The sequence below is a fragment of the Gastrolobium bilobum genome, unplaced genomic scaffold, assembly GCF_033153095.1.
Source record: "Gastrolobium bilobum isolate Gb01-03AN ecotype WA unplaced genomic scaffold, APGP_CSIRO_Gbil_v1 utg8085, whole genome shotgun sequence".
Taxonomy (NCBI): Eukaryota; Viridiplantae; Streptophyta; class Magnoliopsida; order Fabales; family Fabaceae; genus Gastrolobium; species Gastrolobium bilobum.
In genome coordinates this window covers 675084-695248 of record NW_026899665.1, presented here as the reverse complement: position 1 = coordinate 695248, position 20165 = coordinate 675084, and the positions used below count along the sequence as shown (strand labels likewise).

At 33.9% G+C, this 20165-nt stretch overlaps 1 protein-coding gene across 1 annotated transcript; it reads right to left on the bottom strand.

Annotated features, from left to right (window-relative positions):
* Nucleotides 1-1875: 1875 nt before the first annotated feature.
* LOC133292446 (CBS domain-containing protein CBSCBSPB3-like) lies at nt 1876-14397 on the bottom strand. The gene is made up of 14 exons (XM_061490852.1): nt 14089-14397; nt 13059-13227; nt 12849-12981; nt 11543-11713; nt 10000-10078; nt 9757-9876; nt 9109-9175; nt 8861-8966; nt 8726-8784; nt 2841-2947; nt 2627-2757; nt 2356-2435; nt 2180-2269; nt 1876-2068 (listed from the first exon to the last, which is right to left on the bottom strand). Exons 1-14 carry the CDS (start codon nt 14211-14213, stop codon nt 1895-1897), a joined length of 1611 nt encoding a protein of 536 aa, XP_061346836.1. The 5' UTR covers nt 14214-14397; the 3' UTR covers nt 1876-1894.
* Nucleotides 14398-20165: the final 5768 nt, after the last annotated feature.

Sequence of the window (20165 nt, the reverse complement as noted above, 5' to 3'; positions counted from 1 at the left end):
TCTTCTGATTATATTCACCTTCTCATCCAACTTTCTTTCTTCACACGGTTGAATTATTTTATTTTATTTTATTTTTCAAAGGTGAACTAATGATATTTCAAAATTAGCTAATACTCAAGAGTCAGGAGACACCTGATACCAACAGGACATATTCATTTAATTTACATTTCAATCCGAAGGTACCCGTAAAAAATCATCTTATATAAATTTGTATGTAATTAAATATCTTATGGTATCTTTTTGTCTTATTTAATATGATTTAGATAGCACTATTCGGATTTAATTAAATTTTTTAATTTGATGCAGAATTTGTTCTGTAAGAATTTTAATTATTGTTATGTATTCCACTAAAATTAATTTAGAGTTTATTTTTCATATATTATTATTGGTAAAAATTAAAATATTATTTAATTATTTAATCTCGAATCAGAACTTAATCATAGTTAAAGCTCTTCGTCCCTTCTCAATAGTAACGAAGCCACATTGACTCCAACCAGTGCCTTGCACAGGCTTATTTTCAAAAATTAATCATGTTTTAGAAGTTGGTAGATAACCGTATTTACACTACAACACCTGAAAGAGATAAAATATAGTATTTGGCACCGGCTAACTTTTTTTTGGCATCTAAGTAGTTTTGCTGGCACCGCCAATGCTTTCTAAAAATGCATTTGATGAAAATCAAACTCAAATTTTCTTCCCACCTACTTAGCCTGTATAGCCAACTAAGCTACACCTATTGGGAGTTAATTATTTTAATTTCTAAAATAAACCTTCAATCTTTAAATGTTATTCTCAAAAGAAATAAAATATTATTACTATCAATTAGTGTTACTATCAATGTCACTACCACTATATTTCACCATTAGATCGATTATGTTGATCCAACAATTATATTTAACTTTCTAAAAATATTCTTTCTTCTCCCTATATTTAGTATTTTATATTTATTTTTACCTTTGTAAAATACTTTATATTTAATACTTCATATTTAATGTGAAAGAATTAAATATAAAAAATCATAATCATACAGATAAAATAAACATAGTCGTTGGATCAACATAATCGACCTAATGGTGAAACAAAGTGATTAATTATGACATTGATAATAACACTAATTGATAGTAACAATATACTATTCTCTTCTCGAAATACTTACATATTTCTCTATAACATGACCGCAGAAAAAGACAATAAAAGACAAATGTATTCATCGTGGCCAAGTTTAGCAATTAGCATGATATAATACATTTACATAACCATCACAATGCAACAAAATCACTACTCCAACGAAGTCTGCAAATATTGCATGAGAAAAGGGTTCGAATCGCAGAGAAAGAGTCGTCCAAGTGGAGAATGAAAGAATTAGGGTAACAAGAATTCAGCAACAAAATATTAGACAAATAATGTCACATTAATAGGGTTAGGGAAAAAGCAGTCACCGTAATCCGCAACCAGACCGTGCAAACATCGCGGTAGAAACAGGAAAGGTGGCGGCAAAAATTACAGAGATTCCATTTGGGACATCATTGGAAGTAGCCTTGAGTTCAAGCAAAAATGCTGAACGTCGTAACATTTCTGAATATTGTATGCCATGACATTAACTATACATATCCTCACATGGAAGGAGAAGGGATTACTGATTGCAATTACAACAGAAACATAAATATAAGTGCCCATCTTAACTAATCACCATGGCTTGACCATGATTATACAAAATTACCCCCCCAAAAAATACTCAAGATTAGAGAAACTTCGCATCATTAGCCTATTTTAGCATCCAATATTTCCTTTGTCGTTGCAATGGGCATTTAAATTGGAATAGAGCTCTGGAACTCATACAGCGAGATTATTGCTTTCCCCCCCCCCCCCCCCCCCCCCCCAAACTTACAACACATCACTGTTTGGAGCGCTTTAAGTAGACCAACACAGCAACGCTAGTTATAACAATAGCACCTGCAAAAATACCAGAACGTAAAGACAAAGGACTAGTTTTCTGTCTAATGGCTGTACCAGATTGTGGTGTTGTTGGTTTGGCTGAATTGCCAAACTCCAAATGCAACTTTAAAGCCTGAAATACAAAAATGCTCTATATCAGAATGTATGGATCAAATCCAAATTAATAATCTCATAGAAGCCAACATCATCAAATGAAAAAACTAGTCGAAGCATATATCTTCACCTTCACTCCTGCAGATCTAGCATAGCTGACAGCAGCTACAAGATCACTATCAGTTGAAAGAATAATTTTATCACCTTCATCATCCTCATACTATAAAGGAGGAAAAAGTCAGTATAATCATAAAGACATATAGTTCTCTCAAAAGGCAGAAGACTATGAGCTAGCATAAAACACACCAAAATTGTAGGGTGTTCTCCATCATTAACATCGATTCTCTGCATGACAGCAGATACTAGCTCATCTAGATGTTCAGAACCTACAAAAAAACAACAACATAAATAATTGTAAGTTCTAAAAAGAATCAAAGGGGACAGGGAAGAGGAAAAAAATTAAATAAGCCAGGTTCAGATATCAATGTACATGATGTTCGTGGCTAACATCCAAGGAGACAAAAAAAATATTCAGACAATAAGTCCTCGCAATACTTTCCCCAAGATAGTCACTCACCACAGTTGAATCGATGCACAAAACCATTGAGATCCTCAAATTTGAAGGCAAATGAATTTCCAAAAGCTACAGATTGATATGCAGACTTTGCTGTATCTGCCCCATCTGATGTCATTAGCCCAGAAACTTCACTGCAATAAAACAACGTATAGGCTGATTCAGTGATCAGAACAAAAACAAATCTCATGTTTAAACATCCGTACAACCCGAGCACCTATGAGTATCAGAATCTTCTGGTGGCTCTAGAGCAAAAGCAGAATCCCAAAATTTTTGCATAATTGTATTTGCCACATCATTAACAGCTCCAGAGCCACTCTCAACCTACAAAGTACATCTTAGTAATCAGATATTGGCATTTGTATAACAGACACAGTACCAACTGTTTATACAGAGAGGTGCATGATTCTTACAACACAAGATAAAAGACTTCAATGTTATTAAAGGTGGGCACCCCAAGAGTTATAAAAGCATAATGATTAGGAAGTGAGAAGGGGGAATTTAAGGTGGACAGTTGAACTGATCCATTTACAAGACTACCCAAAGGTACAACGTTATGATAATTTAGGATGATAACTATTCAAAGATGTAAAAAAGAGTTTTTTGTATGTTGATTCTATAGGTTTACACTAATAGAAGGTATTTATACAAGTAAAAAACGAAAAAAATAGATAATAATGACTCAGCAATGAGCCATCAATCCTATCCTATCATGACTTAGCAAATTCAAAAATTCAAATATCCTAATTTCCTACACTCCCCCTCAAGTTGGGAGGTAAATGATGATCATTCCCAACTTGCCAATCAGGTCTTCAAAGGCTGGCCGATGTAGGCCCTTAGTGAGGATATCTGCAATTTGTTCTTTGGTAGGACTATACATCATACACACACTTCTATAATCTAGTTTTTCTTTGACGAAGTGACGATCAACTTCCACATGCTTTGTTCGATCATGGTGAACTGGATTTTGAGCACTGCTGACAGCTGCCTCGTTGTCACAATATAATTTTATTAGTAGGGAATATAAGATCTTCAACTCTTCAAGAAGTCTTCTCAACCAGATTCTCTCACAGACTCCATGGGCTAAAGCTATTTCAGCACTACTTCTTGCGACCACTGTTTATTTTTTGCTTCTCCAAGTTACAAAATTTCCCCACACATAGGTGCAATAGCATGAGGTAATCTCCTGTCCACTTATGAACTTGCCCAATCTGCATCAGTATAGATTTCAATTGTCCTATTATACCTTTTCTAAAGAATAATCCTTTGCTTGAAGTATTCTTGAGGTATCTAAGCATCCTATAGACTGCACTTACATGTTTCCCCTTGGGTGAGTGCATGAATTGACTAATAATACCCACGGCAAAGGCAATGTCAGGTCGCATGTGGGATAAGTAAATTAGTTTTTCAACCAATCTTTGATATTGCTCTTTGCCCACCTCGTTCCCATCTTCAATACCTAAATTGGTGTTCGGTTCCATAGGTGTCTTGGCAGGCTTACATCCTAACATTCCTGTTTCCAGCAAAAGATCTAGAAAATACTTCTTTTGTGTGAGAGTGATGCCCGCTTTGCTCCTAGCAACTTCCATATCAAGGAAATATTTAAGAGTTCCAAGGTCCTTTAGTTCGAACTCAGCTGCTAGATACTCCTTCAAGGAGTTCAATTCCTCATTATCGTCACCTGTAAGAACTATATCATCCACGTACACAATAAAAATAGCAATTTTACCATCCTTAGAGTGTTTGTGGAAGTGTGTATGATCAGTCTATGCTTGAATGAAGCCTCTTCCTTTGACAACTTGTGTGAATTTGACGAACCATTTTCTAAGAGATTGTTTCAACCCAAAAAGCCTCTTTTAGTTTACACACTGATCCATCTCGCATTTAAAAACCAGGTGGAGGATCCATATAGACCTCTTCATGTAAATCACCATTTAGGAACGCATTTTTCACATCTAACTGTTGCAGAGGCCAATCTAGATTGGCAGCAAGTGATAAGAGAACTCGGATGGTATTGACCTTAGCAACTGGAGCAAAAGTCTCATGGTGAATCTGGGTGAACCCCTTCACAACCAATCTTGCCTTGTATCCGTTGATGCTATTATCTGCATTGAATTTTATTGTAAACACCCAATTACATCCTACTTCCTGTTTTTCCTTTGGTAGGGTCACTGTCTCCCAAGTTCCATTTCTTTCTAGAGCATTCATTTCTTCAAAAACAGCATCCCTCCATTTTGGATCATTGAGAGCCTCGTGTATATTTCTCGGTATCGTTGTACACTTGCTGTCCAACATAGTATTGAAAGCACGGAACCCTGGGTATAACTTTACATATGAAATATGATTAGAAATAGGATGTACTAACATTTTCTGAAAGCAATGGGCAAGTGTAGATCACTTTGGTCATGGCACTCAAGTGTCGGGGTGCTGTAATTAGAACTTGGTTCAGAATCATGGCAGTGTAGAGGCTCTGGGCTATTCACACTTTGAGGAGGCTTTCGCCTGCTATTAACTTATCCCCACTTTGAGGAGGCTCCTCCTGTCTCTAATTGTGAGGGTTCTGTAGCTCCTGTTTCCAATAGTAGAGGTAATATTGTGGCATCAGTAGGTTCCCATGACTGATCTTCATCTGCTCCTAAAGACTCCCCCTGAAGAGAAGTCAGGGGAAAGAAAGGTTGTCTCACAGAAAAGGTGACATCCATAGAGACAGACATTAGAAAGAGAGGGGTGAATAGCATTTATAGCCATGTTGAGTAGGATAATAACCAATGAAGACACACCAGAGAGACTTAGGATCAAGTTTGGACCTTTGATGAGAAGGAATATGGAAAAATACAACATAACCAAACAGCTTAGGAGGTAGGGAGGAGATGCCTCGGAAGGAAGGGAAGGTGCAAAAAAGACTAGAAAGAGGAGACTAAAAGTTTCGAGTGCGAGATAGCATTCGATTGATAAGGTACAAGACAGTGAGAACGGCTTCCCCCCAAAAATATTTTCGGACGCTCATAATGAACATAAGAGCCCAAGCAACTTCAAGGAGATGTTGGTTTTTTCTTTCAGCAACTCTGTTTTGTTAGGGTGTGTCAGGACACGAGCTTTGTTAAAGGATGTCATGTTGAGAGAGATATTCTCCAAGAATAGAGTTAAAATACTCTTTGCCATATCTGTAAGAAGAATTTGTATAGCAAATTGGAATTAGGTTTGAACCATGGCATGGAATTTTTTGAAAATGGGTAAAGCATTTGACTTGTTCTTTAGAAGGTATACCCAACAAACCCGAGAATGGTCATCAACGAAGGTAATGAACCATCGAGAACCTGAAATATTCTTTACACGGGCTGGACCCCATATGTCACTATGAATTAAGGAAAATGGGAAAGAATCATGGTGAGCTCTAGAAGATAATGAACATGAGAATGCTTGGCAAGTTGACAAATATCACAAGAAAACAAACTAGGACTTTTATTAATAAATAAGTTTGGTAACAATTTCTGAAAATAGGTAAAATTTGGATGGCCTAGCCAACAATGCCACAACAAAACATCATTACATGAATAAAAAAAAAACATAGTCTCATTTTCCACAAAAGCAGCTTCATGAGTCACACCATCCTCCTCACAGTAGTAAATTCTCTCTAGCACTGCCAATCATCCTCTCCGAGTCATGTTCCTGAAAAACACAACCATGTGGAAAGAATTTAGCAAAACAACATAACTCAAAAGTCAGCTTGCTAATGGAAATGAGATTGCAAGCCAGAGAAGGAACAAGAAGAATTGATGTTAAATCAATCTCCTCGGAAAGTTTAACGATTCCATGTCCTGCAATCCGGGAGAAACTGCCATCGGCGATAAAATTGCCATGTAAGAGCAAAATAAGGTCGGATTATCTGTCATATGGTCAGAGGCTACAAAATCAAGGATCCAACGAGTTTGATTATCAACATGGAAGGTTGTACCTTGCTGGGCCACATTGCTAGTGGCCTTAGGAGGTTAAGTCAAAAGTCTCTGAAGTTGCTCGAATTGAGTTTTGCTGAGAAACACACTATCAGAGTCAGCGAAGGCACGAGGCTCATCAACCCTGTCATCAGTAGAGACCCAATATACACAATGTTTATTCTGCCTTTTTGGCTTCCAATTTGCAGGTTTCCCGTGGATCTCCCAACACCTCTCACAGGTATGACCAACTTTATTGCAATGGGTGCACCACGGACGACCATTCCGTTTCGATTCTCCAGAGGAACGATCAATAGTATGTTTGGCGGCTACTGCAGACATATCAATAGACTTATCAATTGATTCTTTTTCTCCCAACATAACTCTTCGTCTACTAGCTTCTCTTCGAACCTCAGCAAAGGCATCAACAAGTGAAGGTAACGGTCGCTGACCCAATATTCGACCACGAACCTCATCAAGATCGCAGTTGAGGCCAGCAAGAAATTCATAAAGTCGTTCCTTCTCCAAGTGTGTTTTAAACTGGGCATTAGCTTTCAATCCTTTGAGGTCGGATGCATAATGAAGATCCAGTTCCTGCCACAAATTTGCTAATGCAGTAAAATATTCAGTAATGGTCATACCTCCTTTACGCAGGTCCTTTAACTTATTGTTTAGTTCAAAGACTTGAGAGGTATTTTCCAGATCGGAATAATTTTGTTGAACAACATCCCAAATATCCTTGGCGATATCGAGAAACAAATAGGTTCATCTGATCTGGGGTTCCATGGAATTGGTCAGCCGCGCCATTACCAAGGAGTTATTAATCTCCCAATTTTCATAATCAGGAGCATTCTCGGCAGGCTTTTTAATCTTCCCGTCGAGATTACCCATCCTACCCTTTGCCCAGATGATCAACTTAATAGATTGAAACCATTGCAGGAAATTCTTACCGTTCAACCGGTGAATAGTGATCTGCATGGCTAAGTTGTCTCCAGAGGACAGAGTATTGGGGGCAGATAAGGAAGCGGAAAAACAATCAGAAGAAGCCATGAATGAAGACACAGAGTAGAACAAATTCAATGAACAGTAATTTCGGCAGTGCACAGTAACTCAAGTGACGTTGAACAGTGTTTCCGGCGGCGGTGAGAATGGCTGATCTAGGGGTGGAACGAACCCGCTCTTGATACCATAATGAAATATGTAAAAAGGAGTTTTTTGTATGTTGATTCTATAGGTTTACACTAATATGATGTATTTATACAAGTGAAAAATGAAAAAAAATAGATAAGAATGACTTAGCAATGAGTTGCCAGTCCTATCCTATCATGACTCAGCAAATTTAAAAATTCAAATATCCTAATTTCCTACATGTTAGAGAATAGTATAAACCATTAATGTAGTATCACCCAACAACTTAAGTTTTTGTGTTGAATTGGTTCTTTACATGGTATAAAAGCCTCCATGACCGAATGGTCACGAGTTCGATTCTCACCGCCCCCCATTCAGTTAATAAATAATTAAGTATTGTGGAATTTCTTAGCACAAGTAAGTTGGGCCTGATGCATCATCCACCCTTCAAGCCCAGTGGGCTCTCGTGAGAGAGGACGTGTTAGAGAATAGTATAAACCATTAATGTAGTCTCACTCAAGAGCTTAAACTTTTTGATTGAATTGGTTCTTTACAATCAAATCGTTATCCAGAGTGTGTGGAAATCTTCCAAACAAAGATGGAAACTATCAATATTACTATCACCAAATGTTGCCTTACTATCACCAAATGTAAAAGGCAACATTCCTCTAACCAAACTGAATGTGCACCAATACCACATAGTTGGATGGAGAGAGAGAGACATTTTCTGTTTGCAAAAAGACAAAAGTTATTTCAGAAATTCTTAGATATTCCCTTAGGGTAGTGAATGTTTGTGTGAAATGTGAATGCCATTGAAAGAAAGTTCAGAAAAAAGTTATGAAAAGTAAATTCCAGGGACTAAAACTGATGCTTGATCCTTTCATAATACACAGCTATCACCTGAAACACAGACATCAAGACCCATACATACACACACCTCACAGCAGATAACCAGATCCCTCCATATTTCCAACTTCAAGACTATATAATAAAATTGCTTCCTCTACTGTATAATTATATCCATCTCAAGCATGAAATTTACCATGGAAATTGCAGCATGGGTTATCTGCAAAACATCCACACAAGCAGAAACATATCCATCTGCAGAACAATAATAATCAGCACAATAAGGTAAAAATTAAGAAACTGCCTATGAAATAGCGAAAGTAAAGCTCACCTCTGTCTAGCACAGGAAGATGTAAAAACTTCCCATCATGCATCATATGCAGAGCATCAATTATTGTTGTATCAACTGATGCACAATCTGGGTTTGGAGTCATTACCTAAGTGAGAAAGGGAAGAATCAAGAAAAAACAAATCAGTTCTCAATATCTAGCAAAAATAAGAAACAAACAGTAGAGATGGCCTCTCACAATAACCCTCTCTCTACTTAAGTTATTTCAAAAAATAAAATAAAACAACAACCTTTTCCACTAGAGTCAACTCAGGAGAAAGATTTTGAGCCACAACACGCATAAGTATGTCCTTAGAACTGCATGAAAGATTTAGAGAATGTTAGGCATCCTACAATGACAAATGTACAAATTAGGAAGGATGGGATGAGTATCGGGTTTGGGGTGGATCACACAGGAAGTAGTGGGAGAGGATGGGAAAGAATCATCACGGACAGTAATGTTACCTCCTGCCCACATGGCAGGTTGGGAGGGAAATAAGGAAGGGAACTGGATAGAAGATTAGGAGGGAAAGTTAGGAATAAAAGAAAGAAGGGTGAGCTAAGTGAGGTAGGCATGAATTGAGTAAGGTTTTGGGTTTATTGGGCAGGGAGGTTTGCAGACCCTCTCGAAGTTCTGCAGTGTTCTATCCTTTGTTATCTGTTTTTGTGAGTGAGAGTGCTGAACCTACGGCTTTTATCTCTATAATGGGGGATTATCCCTATTTTCTCTAATAAAATGCCTGGTACCTACCAGAGAACAAAATATTATACAAAAAAAGGGTCCAAAATCCAATTCCAATATCATTCAAGGAAAGTTCTTAAGAAAACATGCAATCGTGTATGTTACTCATATCATTGACTTTCAAGAGAAGAGAATAAAGCCCTGAAAAAGATATTACGTGAGTATCCCCTGAATCTTGGTTCCCGACTGGGACACAACAACAGCCGAATTAACGCGCAACTCCCGCATCTTTTTTGCAGCTACATAGACAGGATCGGCAGCTGATGCAATAGCAAACCTGTAAACATAAAGCTACAGAACTTTATAAAACAATAATATCTTATGATTATATAAGTATCCAGTGGCAATACATACAAACACAAATATATATATATGTATATATATTTAATGTGAAAATTACTTTGTATTTTCACCAATTAGAGTTGACAGGGAAGGCTTGAACATGCGCTCCCTCAATGTTTCTATCAAAGCATTTGGAGCTGAGAAAGATGGTGGCAATTGAAACGGAAGATTAGTATCATTACAATATGAAGGCAAAATATGGCAATATCCAGCATTCCTAAATAATTATAAAGCAAGGACTCTGAGAAGCGAACAATTTACAGAAGCACAACCAAAAAAAGAGAAGTCAAAATACATGGAAACCATTCAAATCAATATTAAAGATAAGAAACATAAAGCATAACTGTATAAGTTAAGAGGCACATAAATCATAATTAATGCATAAACTTGCAGGGTTTCTAATCACTTTTCTTGACAGCGTTTTGTTCTCCCTTCATGTGCTTAGGTTAATATTCACGGGCCCGTTTGGATGGGCTTTTTTGTCTCCAAAAGCTGCTTTTTTTTCAGGAAAAAAAAAAGCAGCACTTCTCACTTTAAGTTTGTTTGGATATTTGCTTAAAAAAAAAAAACATAAGTCACAAAAAAAGCCAAAAACCTGCTTTTTTTGGAAGCTAAAAATTTAGCTTCTAAAAAAAAAATAAGCCAAAATTCAATTTTTTTTAAAGAATCTAAATAGCTTTAACTTTTGTAAAAAGCACTTCTAAAATAAGCAAGGCATAAAAGCTTCTTTTTTTAAAAGGCCAAACAAACGGGCTCTAAACCTTATAAGTTATCCTCTCAAGTATGTCATCCAAGTATAATATACTAAGAAGTAAAACACATTGCCCAGTCCATTAATAAAAATCCTGGCCTCAAAGCAAGATAAATTGAGACTTTTTTGGGAGGATTACAAATTATAATTGAGAAATGTCTAACAAAAATATTTCCAGTTAAGGGGGTAATTACCCACACAAGTGATTAATTAAGCTAATAGAGGCTTCTCACACTAACCACTCTTCAAACTTTTTGATAAAGAAGAATATATTATTAGAAGGGGAAAGAAAAAGAGTGACAGACAAAGAGAGAGAGTACAAAGTGAGACTAGTGGGAAAATAAGATAAAAGGGCAAACTTGGCGCACAAGGCTTCCTGACTTGGGAGGGTCCTTGTCTTCACATTTTTGCAAAAAGACTGTTTCCAAGACTCGAACCCGTGACCTATTGGGCATAAGGAGCAACTTTACCACTGCTCCAAGGCTCGCCCTCAGGTGGGAAAATAAGATATATTCTTAAAAAAAAAATGAAATAAATAAGAGCAATCTAAAGCATTCATTTGGTAATTCACTTCTCCCTATCTCTTTCTATAAACTACCAATTCCCTTGTGTCTAATTTTCAGCCAGAAAGATAAACAAAGCATAAAATTTTGTTTGTAGAAACAGTGGAGCCAGCTTATGAGTATGCCAAATGATAAATTTTATATTTAGAAAACATACTTCTGAATTCAACAGGGGCAGCTATAGCATAAACATCAAAAAGACATATATGCACGTAAGCGGATACAATTCACAAATTCCTATACAATAGTACTATAAGAAGTGTATTTAAAAATAATTGTTAACCAACCAGATGCATTGCTACCCCGCTGGCGTTCCACCCCTTCCACTGCAGCAGCAATGGCACTCCCCTGCTCAGCAGCCTTCTCCACCCTAGATATGGCATCATAAAGACATTTGGTGATATCCAGTATGGCAATGACTTCACCATTTTCCACAACAGGGAGGTGCCTGAATTTTCCTATCAGTCGAAAAAAATTAAATTATACCTCAATGAATATCTCAATTAATACAAGATGTACACACAGAATCTAATAGAAACATTTGCCCAATTCTTGCACCATCAAGCATGAATTAGTTAAAGAAACAGAAATAGTTATGGGGGCAAAAAAAGGAACCCTGAACGGCTGCAACAAAGAAGAAACATAATAAGGCCCTGATCGCCCCCCAAACCTCCCAAAAAAGAAAAAGAAAAAAATACCTGTAACTATAAATACTAGATCAGGTGAAGTTTTGGATGCAAATCAAACACCATTTTTTAGGTTAGGGGGGAGATATCATAGAATATAAAACAGAGGACAAAGCAATTCAAAGAGTTAAAATTGAAAGGAAAAAAAAAATTAAACAGCACGTTTAATAAAGTCTGATGTAAAAAATATAGACAGCCAGAAGATCAAAATGTGCACACAGAACTTTTACTGAATATCATTCTTCTCCCTGGATCTGAATAAAGATGAACATAGAACAAACTACCAAGAGGTAAAATGGAAAAGAAGGAATACAGAGAAGTATCTCTCAGCTTCAGGAAATTTGAGTGTCTTGGTTCTCCCTCCCAACCTCTACTCCGAAACCAAAACCCCCCCTCTATTATTTTCCTCTTATTATTTATACACTGTCATTTCCATTTCTCCCCCTCCCACAACTAACTAACTTTCTGTTAACATACACCTTTTTATTCGGGGTCTGCAGACATAGTAACCATAATATAAACGCAAACAACAGATTTAATAGTGCAAAGGAATATAAATCTTATTTAATCCATATCCTAGGGTGCAGACTTCAGTGCCATGCCATGCTACAAATCTCATGATCATAATGAAGCGTAAGCATCAATGTCCAAAACACATACATTTAATCTACATTGTAACCAAATCTCTTCTTACATATGAGATGGCGAGTAAAAGTGTTGCACAAAATGTATGAAATTAATTGAGCCCAGCAGAAAATAATTGTCATGGTATTATCCAATTGCTTAAGAAATGAACTCACTCATCCAAGCACAGGAATAAGCAAAAGTCCATACTGATATCCTAGTTTTATTTACCCAGCTAAAATCCAATAATAACAATGACATCAGCAGGAGGAATGAAGCTAACCTTGGACCATCTTCTGAAGAGCTTCGATGGCTAGTGTATCGGATGCCACAAATATAGGATTCCGAGTCATTACTTTTGACACTAATGTCTGTTCTGGTCGTAAACCCTCAGCTATAACTCTAGTAGCAATGTCCTGAGCACAAGATACACATGCTTGAAACATTTAATATGCAGTCTCTGAATGGATACAAGCACACAAGATACACAAACCTTGTCAGTCACGATTCCAGAGAGTAAAGCATTTGCATCAGTCAACAAAACAGCTGAAACACGTCGAGCTGCCATTCGCCGACATGCTTCATAAACTGTTGTCCCCTCGGATATAGTGAGAGCTTTTGACAACCGAAGCTTCTTCACCGTCCTTTCTCCACCATCAGACCTAAATAATTGTATTAATAAGCACAATCAAACAAAAATACTGATACAACAAATGACCTATCCATTAAAAGCTTTAATCAATTAACTAGAAAATCTATATATATATATATATATATATATATATATATAGAACTACAGGCAAAACTTTTCCAAGTGACTGCATCCTTCTAATTACATGTAGGAGAACCAATAAAACAAAAATGTCTACATGCTAACAGGTAGGGATATGCACACTCTAGTCTAGTTTAGTTTGAGGGTCAATCTTGAACCAAAACATACTTGAATCTCTATGGTTTGAACAAAATCAAACCGTAGTTCACGACTTGGACCTGTTTCATTCCACGGTTTATTGATGTTTGAAACTTTTACCCTATCAAATGTGAGAAATTCTTATATAGTCTCATGATACTACTACACCTAACGGTAAAGATTTAATCTAGATTTTATTATTCAATTTCAATATTACAAATTTAATTCAAGGACATGTATAGATATTTTGTTCACGTGTTATAATTTTAATGGACAGGGTGTAATTCTGTGGGGGAGTATATAAGAATTTCTGCTATCAATTTTACGAAGCAGGGAAACAACTTAGCTAACTACCAAAAAAAAAAAAAAAACGATAAGTGAACAGAAATTAGAAAATAGAATATAATAGTAACAACAGATAACAAAAACCAAATCTCTTATACTAGATTATATACAAAACAATAAATATATACAATCTATGATATCTATGTTAAATATAAACGGTTCAGGTCAATTTATAGGGATCGGTTTATCGTTAAATATAAAATCATAGAATCGTATCCGAAAATCTGGGAAGGGTTAGAGAGATAACGAATGAATGGTAGTATAGTACTCTTGAGCGGGAGGAGAAGAAGGTTTGCTAGAAGGTTCGCTGGCGATTCCGTTTTCGGACTTCTTAGGCATGGACGGAGGCCTTTTGTGAGAGCCACTGTTCCTCCTCGTTATGTGACCACTCATTTTCTCTCACAAAACGGAGACAGAGGTTAGGGTTCTTCTTCTCCTTCTTCTTCTGCCTCTGCCTCTGCCTCTCTTCTCCGTTACCACCACCACCACCACTTATTCTGCCTCTGCAACCCCCCTCTCTCTCTCTCTCTCTCTCTCTCTCTCTCTTTTCTTCTTTCGCGTAAAATAGAATTCCTTCTTTTTTTAATTGATATTTTTTCCTATCACTCAAAATTCGCACTAATTTTCAGTTTTTTTTTTAGAAAAATACAAATCTAAAACAAATGGACATGATTTCTATTTTGTTTTATTATTATAAAAATAGGACAAATTTTGGAGCTGTGGTTCGTGTGTGTCCACTTGTCAGGGACCTGAACCCCCAAGTTCCAGTGTATTTTGTTTTTTCAAAAGGAAAGAGGGTTTGGTTTTTCTTCCAAAGGAAATTATAGGTTAAGTTAGATTACATTTATTAACATTTTAAGTTATGTAATAGTTAGATTCTGATTTATGTAATAGTTAATAGGTTTTTCTTTTCTTTTAGCCCTCTGCTGTACTAAAAAAAATACAAAGTTATGAACTCGTCACTTTAAGAATTAGTTATATTTAGTTAATTAAAATTATTTTAAATCATAAAGTTTAATTGCTAACAACACTCTTCCAGATTTGATCGCCCTAAAGTGTTGACTTCCTTTAATAGATGCCTATAGTTTCAGTGGATGGATAAAAAATATATTAAGACACAAAACAAACATTATTCCATCTCATTACCTTTTAAGAAACAGTCGTTCTTCACCTTCTATATGGATTGAAGTGTTATGACCGACACTGAACTACAAAACACCGGAGGAAATAATGGGCTAACTAAAAAATTTAAAATCATAATAATTGAGTATAATGTTATGTCTTAATCCAAAATGTATTGTGTATATGATCCTTTGAACACTAATTAATTTATTTTTAATTAATATTGGATTACATTTTTTTTTTATACAATTGTTAAAATTGAACACATAATTTAATATAAATTATTCAAATTTCTTACCACTAAATCAATCCTAACGGCTCAATTGGATTACATTACTCGTCCCTTGTACTTTAATTTTTAACAAATTTCCTCTGAAATGTGAGACGAAATATTTATCTCTTCTCCTTCAACAAATAATGATGGGATAATTAAATTAAGAGTGTCGGTTCCACAATATGGGAATATGGGTTTGGCAAGCATAAATTGTTAGAAAATTGACGTTAAAATTATTGAGAGAATTATCCGTGTTCAAAAAGTTGTTTTCAATAATACATTAAGTTTTATGCAATGCACGTAAGAAACCAAAAATGAAATAATACGAATTTAAAGCGCATTATATGAAAATATATGATTATAACAATGAAAAATTTGAAACAAATGTTAGACATTGTGTCTTTAAAATAATTTGTCCGCTCCAGATTCATGAATAATTATCTCCAAAGATAGAACATATTATTTCTGTTTTTTAACTATGCTTTCATATATAACAACTTGATCGGACTCAACTTATATTTGATCAATTGCATTGGAGTAAAAAGATGCAAATGTAAAATATTGATGAAGGGAAAAAATCAAATCTCTTTATTTATAAAATAATAAAATGACATGATTTAAATGTCATTCATTCGACATAAAACAATACTTCCATTTCGTGACAAAAAGATACACTTTTTTAAATCAAATTTTTTATTTATAAAATTAATTAATTCCAACACAAATAACTGAATATTAATGTTCAAGCTCAGTTAAATCATTAGGCCTAGTACCACTTATTACAAAAAAAAATAGGGAGAGCTAAGAACAATAAACGTCCAACAAGAGGCGAGTTAGGAAAATATACATGAGAAGTGAATCCACTCATGTACTATTCTTTCCTTATTTTTTATTTTAATATTTGTTTATCTCATTTTTTGTCACCGTTACTTTTGTTATGAATGATTATGATCCTCGTTATATGAAATTACGCATGAAATCGTCCATTCTCGTATGAGTCGTATCTGTGCACGGTGCGGCAATCTAATTTTATATGAAAAACAGTATTTTATTTTAAAATATATGTGAAAAAGAAGGGTGATCATATCTAAATCAAAAAAACTAAAAAGTGATGTATGGTATATAAGCACCCTTAAATCTTAATAAATAAGAAACGGACAAGAGAGCATCAACTCATGCATGCATCTACCAGACCTCTATATGTTGAATTGAGATAATGAGATCAAAATTTGGTATATACAATATAGTAATTTTGATTTTAAAATTTGAGGTTGAATGTGACATGCTGCGGTGTATCATTCCACCTCGGTTATTTTAATGTTCATAAGATTCGTCTAAAATGTTAAATGTATGCATTATCATCAATCCATAAGTTTTTTTCACATTATCAAAATCAAATATTTAAAAAAGTGAACATTTTTATGTTGTTGAATGTATGCATTATCATCAATCATCATTGCAGCACATTATAATTTTTAAAGGAAACTTTATCAAATGGATATTCGGGACTACAACTTTCTCCTCTCTCTTTTTTTTTTTTTTTTTTTTAATATCTCCTCTCTCTTTTTTACACTAATTATAATTACCTTTTTGAAGCAAGTAATTTTTTTAAATATTTTCATAAATTTCAATATTTTCATACCTTTTTAAAGCAAGTAAGATTAATTTCAAGTGAAACAAGTCAATAATTAAAAATTTATGTAGCTCCCTAAATATGCCATCGTTGCCTTTGGAGTACAATTTCCTCTGACTTGAAAGAAGCTACAATGGGACAAGGTAGGTAAACATCTCTCTCCACATCATACCATGTGTGTGCGCCATTTTTTTTATATAAAATAATAAAATTATGTCTTGTACTTGTTTATATTAAGGAAAGGGAAATATTACTCTCCTTCAACATGAGATATCATCTCTCATTTTCTCTCTCTTCGATTTTCGTGCCCCACCTTTTTCTTTTTTTTTGAAATGGTGGGACCCACCTATTTTCTCTCTACAACATAAGATATCTATCTTATGTTGAATGAGAGTAATAAAACCCTAAAGGAAAATAGTTTTCTCATATATGAGGGGTCTCGTCTTGACTTTTTGTCTTATCACTTTTTATGGACCTCACTCGTGTATTATGTATGTAACATGAAAAAAAAATTCATGTAAAATGAGAGAATTAATTTCCTTATATAAAATATAAAAGTAAAAAATAAAATTATCTCTTGCGTACATAAAAATAAGTATAATTTATATTTTATTTTATTTTATATATCTCATACACTTTTATATATATATATATATATATATATATATATATATAATAAGAGAAAACATTTTCTCATGTTGCATGCGAATTCAATTCTCATGTTGTGACCCTTCAATTTGCGTACAAAGCTTTTTATTTTTTTAATAAATATGGAACCCACCACTAGTTATGTCACAACATGAGAATTCAATTCTCAACATCATAAAATCAAACTCCATAAAATAATATTATTTCTTATGAGAAATATCAGACTAAAAAATAAAACACCAATCCAATCTCACTTTCTCGAAAGCCTCAATCGGTCAGATAAAAAAATTTCCGTGGAATATATAAGGCTGCAATAAGAAGAACACACTTCCAAGTTCCAACGGCTCATTAATCTTGCAGTATACTCTTTTTTTATTCCGGTAAGCTAGTTGCAGTATACTTATTTTACAGATAAGTTGAACATTTTATTAATTTTAGTCAGTATTTAGTGCCTTTTGTTTAAAAAAAAGTTTATTTATATATGTAATATTGGTGGGTATTATAAGCTTTTATATTTTTCTATTTCTAAAATTGATTTTATGGTTATTTATCAGTTCCTGTATTATTATAAAGGAGATTGTTTTTTTATATTTTGTTGTAACTATACTTTTTCAAAATTATTGTTATTATTTAATTATATATAAATGAAAAAATTCAATAATTTTCACTTTACAGTTATAGTAATATCCAAAGAATAAGATTACCAAAAAAAAAAAATATCCAAAGAATATTCAATTTTTGATTTTTCTTTTTACAAGACTTTACAATTATTAGTGTGTTGAGTAATGCCAATCAATTTGCATTATTTTTTGTTTAAGATACAAATGATAAAATAGCGTCTAAAGTAAATTATAGCTATAAACTGAAAAGTTTAAAAGTAATTGAAGATAATTGTAGTTGAGGTTTAAATTTTTTTAACATCTTGTCTTCTTCGTGTTTATCTTTTAATATTTATATCATTAGTGAGAATGTGTTAATTTACAGTTTTATTTTATATGAGAAATATTTACACTTTCGTTCTTTTATAATTTTTCTTAACATCATTAAATGGGTAGTTAGTAATGGCATGAGGTCAAATGACAAATTATCAACTTTAATTTTAGACTTCAGCAAATTATTTATTCAAATTTTAACTTAGTAAATTAGTATTAATTATTTAATAATTCACTTTTTTATCATTCTCTTACAATTATTAACACATAACATATTAGTATGCATATGTTTATTTATATACACTTCATAACATTGAAAAGTAAAGTCATATAAAAACTTTATAGAAACAAATTGTGAAAATTGTGAATTGTTGCACTCTTGAATTTCAAATTAATAAATTGTATAAATTAAAAATTCAATGGGTAATTTATAAAAAAAATTAAAGTTAAAGTCGGTAATTTACAATTTGCTATAATGGTAACTTAAGGAAAAACAAAAAACAAAAATTAAACATTGCAATAAGGAATCTCGTACATGACAATGAATCCCTCATTAATACTTACTTTTAAAAAAAATACACATTTAAGAACTAATAATGTCAATTAAAATACTAGCAATTTGATGTGCTAATTAGAATACAAGTAAATTAAATAAAATATGTTTTGTATACATTATAAAACATCACATTATTTAATAATTTTGATAGTCTCACCTATTGAATAAAATATCATCATCAGTTCAAATAATAGTGTCAATGCAACTCAATAATTAGCATTATTATCTCTAAAAAAAAATTAACATTATTGTAATATTAATTAATCGATAGGACAATACAACCCCAAAGTCAAACACGTTAGGCAGGTTATTATTGTGTTGCTCTCAACTTGGTAAGACTGACATGAAAGTTTTTTTTTTTTAGTTACTGAAATTAGGAAAGCTATCCGTGTTAATTTTTGTTCCCATATTTAAAAGAAGAGATTCATTAAAAACAATATAACTTAAACTTAATTTTTGTGATGATAGGAATCTAATCACATACCACAAATAATATAAAGAACAAATAATTTAAAGTGGATTATACCCTTTGGTTTGGATAGAGTTTGGTCATAGGTCTGTAGTAGTAGTTGTTATATTCATAAACCATATGAAATATTAAAAATGAAGTAGAATTAGCAACCAAACGGTAAACATAATCATAAAAAATACTTGTACGCAATAACATAACCCGGCCAGTGCTGCATATATTAAGATTTAAGATAAGATAGAGATTGAGTATAAAAAACACATGAATATAACCGAAAGGCTCCAAACATACAACTAGAGGTGGCAAAGTGCCCGTCCGGCCGCACCCGACTATCGATCTATTAAAAAATGAGTTAGCTTGTATTGCTTCGCTTTTGAAAGTGGACTAAAAAATTCAGTCCGTCTCGTCCTGTTTGGCGGATTGACCCATCAGTTCGAGACATGTCTCGTCCCGCCTATATCTACTGTCAACCCATCAAAAATGAATCTTGACTTATTTTGAGATAGGTTAAAAAACTTAGTCCGAATTGACCCGCCAAGCCAAATCAGTTTTGTACGCCTACGTACAACATAATAAGGTTGCAAATTGTTAGTAGTGTGTAAAAAAAAAAAAGGGTGGGAAAGGTGGGAAGTCAGAAGGGAACTGTGCTCATGTCATCTCCAACAACAGTGGGTAACTTAGTATTACATGAAAATCGAATCAGATTTTATA

Excerpts from the sequence above, each read along its gene's own strand:
- LOC133292446 (XM_061490852.1), bottom strand. The coding sequence starts at position 14,213 with ATGAGTGGTCACATAACGAGGAGGAACAGTGGCTCTCACAAAAGGCCT. Across the intron at positions 10,079-11,542 it reads GCGGGGTAGCAATGCATCTG|CTCCAAATGCTTTGATAGAA; the intron begins GTTGGTTAACAA and ends CATCTTTCTCAG. Across the intron at positions 9,877-9,999 it reads CTAATTGGTGAAAATACAAA|GTTTGCTATTGCATCAGCTG; the intron begins GTAATTTTCACA and ends TTATGTTTACAG.